This window comes from Phyllopteryx taeniolatus, chromosome 18 (assembly GCF_024500385.1).
Source record: "Phyllopteryx taeniolatus isolate TA_2022b chromosome 18, UOR_Ptae_1.2, whole genome shotgun sequence".
Classification (NCBI taxonomy): domain Eukaryota; kingdom Metazoa; phylum Chordata; class Actinopteri; order Syngnathiformes; family Syngnathidae; genus Phyllopteryx; species Phyllopteryx taeniolatus.
Window position 1 is genome coordinate 10,932,628 of NC_084519.1, and position 11,148 is coordinate 10,943,775.

The following is an 11,148-nucleotide window of genomic DNA, read 5'->3' on the forward strand; positions in this document are numbered from 1 at the left end:
GCATGCTTGACTGTATGTATTATTCGGTATTGTTGTTGTTGGTGGTGGTGCTTTAATTTTTCAAAATGTGAGGTGGCCTCCTCTTGGGGGCCACCAGAAGAATTCGAGGGAGCTTAATTGAAATTTTATGTATCAAAAGTACTAGTGGTATCAGTACTTGGTATCGGTGAGTACTCAAGAGGGAATACTCATGCTGTTATCAGTCTGGGGAAAAAAAGTGGTACGGAACTTGCTTAGTCACGGACATTTCTGAGGAGTGGAGAGCCGATGGCGCCTAAATACACTACCATTCAAAAGTTTGGGATCGCCCAGATAATTTAAAGTTTTCCATGAAAACACACCTTTGTATACTGTACATACAGTACACTGCACAAGTTTAGTGGTCACTGAGAAACGTTTTATTTGCTACATTAACACTGTCTAGACTGTATTTTTTATTGTTATCTGCATTGGGGGAAAAAACAGCAATGCTTTTCCTTAAAAAAAAAAGGACATTTGTTTGGTACAGTGGTAGTATCAATATAAGAAATACTGTAAATCTTTGCAAATACTAACAACTAGGGTTATCATTTTCCATTGTGACATATAACATGTTCAGCATGTATTCAGCACATGATTTGATTTCTGGAGTATGTTTCCATCTGGAGAGAATAGATGAGAACAGTACAGGTTATATGTCACATTCGTGAGCAGGTAATGCTGAATTTGCGATTTAAATAACAGCAGAAAGTCACCCGTAACGTGTGTAAAGTATGCACAAATGAGCTTTGCATGAGAAGTGTTCGTACAGTGTACAGTGGTCAGGTCCACTTAAGCCACAGTACAGGAAGGTGAGCAGCCATCGCACGAAGCCGTCAGGTGACATTTCAGAAACCTGGCTATGATGGTTTGTTCATCCACGTCAGCAGTTGACGCTAGAGTGGAAGTAAAGGGGTTCTGCTTCTGTGAGCAGGGAACCGAATGTTGTTATTACAATTCTCTTAAGTGTCCTAATTGAGAGGTGAAACCAGAAGGGAGGAAATTCAGCTGGAAATCTGTAGCACTCACTGGTTTGCACTCATACTGAGCCATGGTACTTTAAAGGGCAGGTATTAAAAAATACACTTTACTATATTGGGAAAAACTCACACTCACTACACTCTAGGTCACAACTCAGGTTCACAATGTTCACACTGTCCATCCATCCATTTTCTGAGCCGCTTCTCCTCACTAGGGTCGCGGGCGTGCTGGAGCCTATCCCAGCTGTCATCGGGCAGGAGGCGGGGTACACCCTGAACTGGTTGCCAGCCAATCACAGGACACATACAAACAGACAACCATGCGCACTCACACCTACAGGCAATTTAGAGTCTCCAATTCATGCATGTTTTTGGGATGTGGGAGGAAACCGGAGTGCCCGGAGAAAACCCACGCAGGCACGGGGAGAACATGCAAACTCCACACAGGCGGGAACGGGGATTGAACCCGGGTCCTCAGAACTGTGAGGTTGACGCTCAAACCAGTCGACCACCGAGCCGCTGTTCACAATGTGTTCAGTTTATTTTTACTTCCCCTTGCTAACTTCTCTTTTTTACACAATTTATAGGTCACATTAATGATGGATTATTTTTTTTTATGATTTATTGGTCTCATTTTCATATCACAAAAAAGTAGCATTTTAACAAGGGTGCGTAGACTTTTTTTTATAGCTTTTACATTTCTTTTTACAGCTGGTCTTTGTCTCCCCCTGGTGTTTTCCAAGATGACACTCTTGATAGATTCAAGTTTCTCTGTAAAAATGTTTATGACGGTAACCTCGGTTAGATTCCGTTAACAAGGTTGGCAATATTAAGGGGTAAAGTGCACTCCAAATCTTTGCAGGATTGTGTCATTTATTTCACTTAAAACACACAAACACGTGTTTGCTTGTCCAACTCGATTAATCAATGTAATTTATTGAACTCTACAATTCTGATTGACATTGAAGGCAGCATGTTGTTGCGGCTGTAGTCAGCTGACCGTGAGTCGTCATGTGGCGTTCAGAGTCTGCTGGGATCCCACGGAGATTTTGAGACTACTCGGTGGTCTCTCTTGTCCCTGCTTCATTGGTCCCGTTCACACTCCCCGGGATGGCGTGGACCAAATACCAACTGTTCCTCGCGGGACTTATGCTGATAACCGGCTCTATAAACACGTTGTCGGCGAAGTAAGTACACCGCCGTAGGTGGCCATTGTGCTGTGATGCTAGGCTAATGCCGTTAGAACGACGTAAGGGAGAGTATTTAGTTAACTGCACAAAATGTGCTAATAAACCATTGAACACATTGCCCTATTGTATGACAAACAAGAAGTAGTTTTAAATGATCTCTTTTTTTTAATTGTTTTTTCGCTCATCGTATTTACATGTAATTACTAATTAATTGGAGCTGCGAAGCAGTCGATAACTTCATGGGTGATTGATGTGTTGTTGTTGTGGTATGTAAGTAAGATAAGACTACTGCCACGAGGGAAACACGATTCAGACCAACTTTATCAGACGACCAAAGCTCCAGTGACTCAGTAACATTATAATGAAAAACATGGGGTGTTGGAAACACACCCTGATGCATCCCGCAGCCTGTTATGTGTTAGATCACAACAAGTACATAATACAACTGCAAGACTGGCAAGCCCTAAAATATATAAAAGAAGTTCTATTTTTTTATCAAATACTGCAAAATTCTGTGCTCACGGGAAACATTTAACTTTTAAAATGGACAGATAGTTCAGATAAAAATCAAAAGCTAAAATGTGAATGTAAAATGTTAAAAAAGTATATATCATTCAGTTTTAGTTATCACTCACCTGGGAGAGCTTCTGTTGACAGTGCAGAGTCTAAGCTTGCATATGCATAGCAAATCAGATAACATTTGACAGATTGTTGTTACCTATTTTTAAAACAAATATTTTGTAATATTGCCCTGTGATTGGCTGGCAACCAGTCCAGGCTGTACCTCGCCTCACCAAGTCACAAGTCAGCTGGGAGAGGCTCGAGCTCACCGGTGACCCTAATGAAGGACAAGCACTTGACTGTAGAAAAAATGATGGGTGCATTTTGTTATTTAGATTATTATGGGTATCTATCTTCAAAGAAAATCCAAACAGTCATCTGTCCAGCAACTATACAATTTTCTTGATCTCTGGTTCCATAGCAGGCCTTAAACCACATGTGAGCAACATTTCATGTTTGGAACTATCCATCCTTTTCAGAGCATATACTTGTTCTTTATCACTATTATTTTTTTCTTTAAATTTCAAAAAAGCAGGATATATTTTCTTGACTTTCCTGACAATGTGAGATGTCAGCGTTCTACTGTCATGACTCACACGTCTCGATCTCATTGTCGGCGGGTCAGCTGAGCAGCATCCACCCTCTCAAATGAGTAAATGAGTTTAAAGTTCAAACCACCCAGCCAGTGCAGACTTTACAAGCGGGTCACATGGCAGGCAGGCTAACGAATAAGGCTACTAACAGCTAAAGTTTCACTGCAGTCACCTGATGAGGCCGAAGCACCATGCAGCGTTCGTTGCACCCCATTTGGACTACGTTTACTGAAGCATGTTAAACACAAGGAATCAGGTGACAAAGTCTATTTTGTGATATATGTCGTGATGGGCAAAGCTTGAACAAAGTGCTTCGTCAAGACTTTTAGAAACCACATTCCCTTGTCTTGCACACTGAAACAGACAACACATCATTTACGCTTCCTCTTATGGTCTGACTATAAAACCTTGTGGATTAGTGCATTATTTCATTAAGAACAAAAAAACATCTACACATTTTTTTTAATACTCAATCGCTATAATAAAGCGTTACTAGCTACTGTATGTCTGTTCACAAGAAATGATTCTTTAGGCATACTGTAACACGTAGGAATCCTTTCACCTCAAGACCCAAATCATCAATTGGTTTCACCTGCATAGCAGCAAAAATGCATCATGTATTGTTATAACATGAACATTAAATAAACCAATAAACTAAAAATCACATAAAAAGCTGAAAGAACATCTCAATTATTAACCATTTTCCTATGCATTCAAATGTGTCCAGCCTGTTAACAATACTGTTCTCTGTGGTGTGTCAAATTTGCAAGACAGTTTTTGGTTACTTTGGGGGAACTTATACTGACGTGTGGTAAAGGAAGTAAAAAAAGCTATTTCACTTTTATATATTGTCAAAGTGTTGCATAACTAGAGACTGATCCGTATTCTGAACGGAACACCTAAAGGTTAATCAGGTCTGATGCAGACAGACAGTGTCATACCTTTATGGCCATAACATCCTTTTTCAATAAAATATAATTAAATGTCTTCTAGAAGTATGTAATAATACTTTCATTAAAAGACATAAGCGGAAAAGTGTCAATTTTTCACACTAAAGATACTAATGATTATCTGAAAATAAAAATGTGTACGTAACTCCTTTTCTCATGAAGCTGTTTGCATTGTTAACTGTGTGAAATATTAAAAAAACTGACTGCGATAATGTCTACTTTTGTAACAGATGGGCAGACATGTTCAGCGCCCAGGGTTGCCATGGTGACCCCGAACATGCATTCTCTCACCCATTTGTCCAGGTAACTGCTTTCGTTTTAATTTCAAAGTGAAACGTGACAGAAGATGAAATACCTTCTAAATTTGAGCTATTTAAAAAAAAAAAAAGACAGCGTCATCTCTTTTCTGTTTCTGATGCGTTTCCTGTTCTTCTGTGTGTCTCTCACCCAGGCAGTGGGGATGTTTCTGGGAGAGTTCAGCTGTCTGGCCGTCTTCTACATCCTACTTTGCCATGACCGACGCAGGCCTGTGCCCAACATGAACCCGGGCCAGAGTTTCAACCCTCTTCTCTTCTTCCCCCCCGCCATGTGTGACATGTTGGCCACCTCAACCATGTATGTTGGTAAGTCATTGCAGCCTTTTATACTGCCTCTTTTAATTTGCTAATGGCAATCTTCAGTTCAAGTTTTTGTTTTTTTGTTATTGTTTCATAGTCAACATTTTAAAAAAGGAGAACTGTAAAAACCAATGGTTGCAACAAAACAGGAGAGATAAGCTATGCAGCGCATCACACAAGTAACCAGTAGTACATGTAACTCCAGTAAGATTACTGTTACTTTAGAATTATACAACTCAAGTAAAAGTAAAAAAAATAGTCCTCCAAATAATTACTTGGGTAAGTAAGTAGGCTACTCAGTGATGAAACTACTCAAGTACTAAATGGTGAGTAACTTTGCATTTTTTTTTTTTTTTTAAGCAGAGCATGAGCATCAAATAAAATAAAATTTATAATGTGCAAATTCAGATATTGCCCAACGATATCACTGGTCTAAAAGAATAATGACTAACATCTTTATTAAATAACAATGATAAATAAAATCGTGACAAAATTACATAAATTCAGCCCCAAGTAATGGTCTTATACTATTTTGTCTACACCTGTTAAACACCACAATAGGCTCACCAGGCAGAAATGACAGAAACACGAACAAGGCAACTCTACAATGGATATAAAAAGTCTACACACCCCTGTTCAAATGCCAGGTTTTTGTGATTTAACAAAAATGACACCAAGATAAATCATTTAAACTTTTTCAACAACTCAAGTGATTTTTTTTTTTCCTTTTCGAGAAGGGAAGTAAAAATAAACTGAAATAGTGTGGTTAACCAGTCACGTTCAAACTCATGTTAAATGTGAATCCACACACACCTGCCACCATTTAACGTGCCAAAAATAGTACAAAATATGCACAAACAGAAACATTATTTGCTTCACTGACTGAAATTATTGAATGAAATTTTTTTTAATTGCTACGTTTTATGGTACTTGCAGTATGACCGTAGTTGGTGTGTGTGTGTGTACGTGTGTGTGTGAGAAAGAGACTGCAGCATATACCCCAAAAGATGCACATTTGACAGTTATGACCATAAAACAGGGCTAACATTTGCAAATGCAGAGCCAAAATAACAATAAAAAACATCTACAACAGGGGTGTGAAAGTTATTTTTGTCACGGGCCACATCGTAGTTATGACTTCCCTCGGAGGGCCGTTATGACTGTGAACCGTATGAAGGAATTATCACCTCATATAATTAGATATACACAACAAATTGATGAACAACTAGTTGTGAAATCAGAAGCCTCTAAAAACATGTTCCGGGATTGGAAAAAAAATGGCTTGCAATATCTCAACATCATTTCATTGGAGCACTTTTAGCAGTTTTGATTTGCTTTCGCGGGCCACATAAAATGAGATGGCGGGCCGGTTCTGGCCCCCGGGCCATCAGTTTGAGACCTATGATCTACAACTTAACGCACCATGTTTTTTCAAGTTAGAAGTGGCCTGAAATTTTGGATGAGAAAGATGTTTTTTCGTAATCTGGAATGTAAATCTAAAATGACTGCGGTAAAAGGTATTGTGCCTCGGCGCTGTATCGTCCATTTTCTTTCTGCCATTCTTCACGAAAATAAGTCCCAAATTAATGTCCCATGTATTTCTTGTCTGGGTGTGTAGCTCTCAACATGACCAGCGCCTCCAGTTTCCAGATGCTGCGCGGAGCCGTCATCATCTTCACGGGTCTACTTTCTGTGGCGTTTCTCGGGCGCCGGCTGTTGACCAGCCAGTGGATCGGAATCCTCATCACCATCCTGGGCCTGGTGATAGTGGGCCTCGCAGACTTTGTCAGCGGACACCATGATGACTCCCACAAACTCAGTGATGTCATCACCGGTGAGGAGTTTACAACTATTATTCATTCCAATCCATTACTTTAAAAATGTGCTAACTGTGGTGATTGTATGTTCAAACTAGCGGTGGGCATGATACATTGTTACACTGTTTAGCAGCAGTGTAAATCTGGTTTTCATCACGGGGCACATCATAGTTATGGTAACCCTCAGGTGGGAGTGTCACGGCGAAGCCACATACTGTAAATGAATACTCTCTAGCAGTGTAACAGTATGCCAAAAATACCAGTTTGGTATTTACCATGGGTTGAAGTGAACAGTTTGGTTCACATTGGGTACAATAAAAGGGAAAAAATGCACAAAAAAAAAATAACTCTATTTTTCGGTGTAAAAAGAAACAGATTTATTGACATTTTAAATGAAACATCAACAGCTTAAATGTTTTCTTTTTAAGAAAGTGCAACATTAATAGATTGTCTTCTTTTTAGGAAATGAACAATGCCGACCAGTGCAACAGTTAACAGTTTCGACAGTGTGAAATATGCTGTTGAAAGCATTTTTTTTATTGCATTAGCTTTATCTGAAAAGCCCACAAGTTGTTTAAATGTTGCGCTAGTTTGTTGTTGTTTTTTTTTTTTTACATATGGCTAGCCATTTCATCTGCAAATCTGAAAATTTTAGATCACTGGTGGTGAGTAAAAATGCCATGTTCCCTCAACCTGGCAAGGTTTGAATTTGTAAGAATTAAAATGCAGATATAATAAGTAATTGATGGTTAATTTGTTCAAAATTCCCCAATTTGAACCACTCCTCTGTTGAGTCATTCAGGTGACCTTCTGATCATCATGGCCCAGGTCATCGTCGCGGTGCAGATGGTCCTAGAAGAAAAGTTTGTCTACAAACATGACGTCCATCCTCTGCGGGCCGTTGGAACTGAAGGTAGAGCAATATCGACTCTGAGAGTGTGTTTTACTCAATAGCTTCAATAGTAGATAACCCATAAAAAGGAAAGTCAATACTGCAGAATGCAAAGGGCAAAGCATCACATACATGTCATCGACAACAATCTGTGTTGGGAAGCATCAGCACGACACAAATTTAGACCTAAAATTCTAACAATCGTGTATTCATATTGTACAATTGCTAAAACATCAAAGGACAAACAACATTGACCAAGCTCAGGCACAATAAGATGACACTTTTGGTGTCTTTTAAGCTCATTGTTTTGGTTTTAAAGGTGCACTGTAAACACAGATAAGGGTACTAAATTCACTACAACAGTAAGATCACACGAGAGTGTGAAAAAATGGACGCAAAAGACACAAAACAGAAAAAACAAATCACCGTCTGTTGACATTGCAACGCTGTCATTCCGCCTGTGATTTTTTATTATTATTATTGCAGCACTGTACTGTAAAGAATATGACATCACCAGCTACTCGTCGACTGGACTTTGATCATATTAATGTCGACTTTAAAAAAAAAAAAGTTAAGTTGCGCATTTTTTGCTTGCAATTTTTTGTTTTGTTTTCAAGTACATTTACAATGTGTTTAAAAAGTGTGTGTGACAGTCATATGCTTTTAATATTGGTACTATGCAGTTGTGGGACAGAAAACCTCGTTGCCGGATGGCAGACGCTGTCAAATGCTGATGGCCTCATGGCTATACGAATTATACATGAAACAAAATAGAAAAAAGTGTGTAGTGTCTTTCAGGACACCCTATAAAAAGGCATCTGTATCTTGAATTTCTGATCGCAGGTAAGGGTGGAACATGTCTCCCGTGAAGAACATGGGGGTCTACTGTAGCCTGTTTTAGATGATATAGAAAATGGACGGATGGATTATACACTATTTTCTGTGACCAGGTTTCTTTGGCTTCTTCGTTCTGTCACTGCTGCTCATCCCCATGTATTTCATCCACGTGGGCGAATTCAGCGACAACCCTCGTCAGGTTCTGGAGGACGCACTGGACGCCTTCTGTCAAATCGGATTTCGCCCTCTCATCGTGTTGGCCCTGCTGGGCAACACGGTCAGCATCGCCTTCTTCAACTTTGCCGGCATCAGCGTCACTAAGGAGATCAGCGCGACGACCCGCATGGTGCTGGACAGCCTGCGTACGCTGGTCATCTGGGCGGTGAGCCTGGCGCTGGGTTGGGAGCAGTTCCTCGGTCTGCAGGTGCTGGGCTTTTTGGTTCTCCTGGTGGGAACGGCACTCTACAATGGACTGCACCGCCCTGTGCTGGCCAGAATACCGTGCTGCGCCGGACTGGCGGCCGTGGAGGAGGAGAGCAATCCAGCAGAAAGGGAGAGACTCCTGGGAGATGGCAGGGTGCAGACGCCTGACGAAAGCTAAATAAATCAACAGTACACTTTGCACAAACGCAACATCCTCAACTCAAAACACTGTACCTTTTTATACATTTTTTTATCAAGAGGTGGACTTTTAGCATAGTAGTCTGTCTTATTTTCTTGCATGTCTTATAAAGAACATGGAAACCATTTCACAGATCATTAGGATGTTTTATGGATTATACTTGTGAGTCACTGCCTGGCTGTTTCCTAATCTTTTTATATGGTTTTTATAGTAATTATATTTTTAAGTAAATGTTATTTTCTAGAATATTTTTTAGGAATCTGACTGGGCAGGGAGACGGTGCCAAAGTGTTGCCAGCCCCCTCCCCACAAAAAAAGAGAGATTACCACCTTAAGGCACTACAGCATGTTGTACTTCATCACCACGGCGTCAGTTGTGCTAAATATTGAATTGTTATTATTGAAACACGCATCTGAGCCTGGTGACCGCTTAATGTGTGTTTTTTCAAGTTAACTTGTGTCACCTGATGACTGACCTCCTACATCAAGTTGTATAAATCCTGCATCCACTTCACTTCAATTTGCTGTAAATAAAAAAAAAAAAAAGGGATTGAAATTCAAAGGGAACTGCCATTAAATCACACTATTTGAATCATACCCTGGTGAAGAATTTGATGTACTTCAAAATCATAACGGACTTAACAAGGAAAAATAAGTGGCCAATTACTGCACTCCTGACAGCAGCAGCTGACACCTGCCTGGCCTGAGTCCGCACAACATCCTCCCCGGGGACCCTTGTAATGCTTTAACGGTGGCCAAAGGTTAAACCAAAGAATCCCTCGGGATTTGTACACATGACCCTGAACAGGATGAAGGAAAATGTGTTAATTGGCCGCATGGACACAATGATTTATGTGCAATATATGATATACAAACTATATATACCGCAGACAAATTTCTTGTGGTTTATTTGGGATATACTTGGCAAAATAAAGATGATTCTGATTCTATATAGTTATTTATATATAGTAAATCAAAAAGCCATGTTAATTTCAAGGGCCACTGTAAGAAAAAGTTTTAAATAATGTCACTTGTAAAAAAAAAATATATATATATATATATATATTTGTCTATACTGGTCAAAATGTCAACAATTACAAGTGACTGTTGAAGAAAAAGTTTGAAATAATTTGTCATTTTGCTTCTGTCCATGTTAAAATCGTAATTAACAATGTCACAGTGGATTGCCGCTAGATGGCAATGTAACGTTAACAACATCAAGGCACTCTGCTTCCTCCTGAACATTCTTAAATTGGTTGTGGGTGAAAACATGCTGTCCACATTTATCCAGGTCATAAAACAGAATGACCCCACAGCTTGAGGGAAGTCTGAAATGTACAATAATTCAAAGTTATTACACGTGGAGCCAGTGTATGTCGTTTTATGTCCAATGTCATCACCAGTTCTAAATTAGGTGGAGCGAGTATAATCATAAGTAAATGCTATAATGTAGAATCTGTATAGTATCAGTATGTGAAGCAAATTGATGAGGGGATTTAGTTTATGGCCTGTTGGAACGTAGTGTGCTGGATTAAAATACATAAAAAAGTAAACAAACTGAAGCTGCTCTAGGGACTTTGTGTAAACAGACTTCCAGTAGCTGTTTTCGGGACAAATTGTCCCTGTGAGACCAGTCTTCCCCTGAGACAGAGCCTCATCACAAAATAAGTCTGTGAATGGCTTAAAAAGATGATAGATAACATGATGGATGTGAGGAGAAATCTTGCAGATATTTGTTGTTTGTCCAACGAGGATATTTTTTTCTTAAATAATAGTACATTTTGCAGGCTATTCAATCTTAATTGTTTAAGAACATTTCAAAACCGAAAGTTCACAAAACGCTTGTATAAAGGAAAAATATTGTGCTTTTTTTTTTCATAATTTCAAACAGTTCCCACATGTTTTTATAAGATAGTCGTGATGAGCTTTTGGTCAAAATATCCAAAGGATAGAAAATGGACACTTTACACACCATATTCATTGTCTTGCTAAAATTATTTCTAGCAAGTGAGCGACTGTATGCCCCGCCTCACATACTGATGGGCCAATAGCAAGTCCAGCTTTTGCTACCA

At 39.4% G+C, this 11,148-nt stretch overlaps 1 protein-coding gene across 1 annotated transcript; it reads left to right on the forward strand.

The window, feature by feature from the left end:
* The first annotated feature begins 1,985 nt into the window (after nt 1-1,985).
* On the forward strand, nt 1,986-10,026 carry slc35f6 (solute carrier family 35 member F6). Its single transcript, XM_061754637.1, has 6 exons — nt 1,986-2,185; nt 4,523-4,595; nt 4,744-4,915; nt 6,528-6,743; nt 7,529-7,639; nt 8,569-10,026. Exons 1-6 carry the CDS (start codon nt 2,109-2,111, stop codon nt 9,054-9,056), a joined length of 1,137 nt encoding a protein of 378 aa, XP_061610621.1. The 5' UTR covers nt 1,986-2,108; the 3' UTR covers nt 9,057-10,026.
* Nucleotides 10,027-11,148: the final 1,122 nt, after the last annotated feature.

What these genes read in the sequence shown, in the direction of transcription:
- slc35f6 (XM_061754637.1), top strand. Translation starts at nt 2,109, where the DNA reads ATGGCGTGGACCAAATACCAACTGTTCCTCGCGGGACTTATGCTGATA. An exon ending in TCTCTCACCCATTTGTCCAG is followed by an intron (nt 4,596 to 4,743) that starts GTAACTGCTTTC and finishes TCTCTCACCCAG; the next exon opens with GCAGTGGGGATGTTTCTGGG. An exon ending in CACCTCAACCATGTATGTTG is followed by an intron (nt 4,916 to 6,527) that starts GTAAGTCATTGC and finishes CTGGGTGTGTAG; the next exon opens with CTCTCAACATGACCAGCGCC.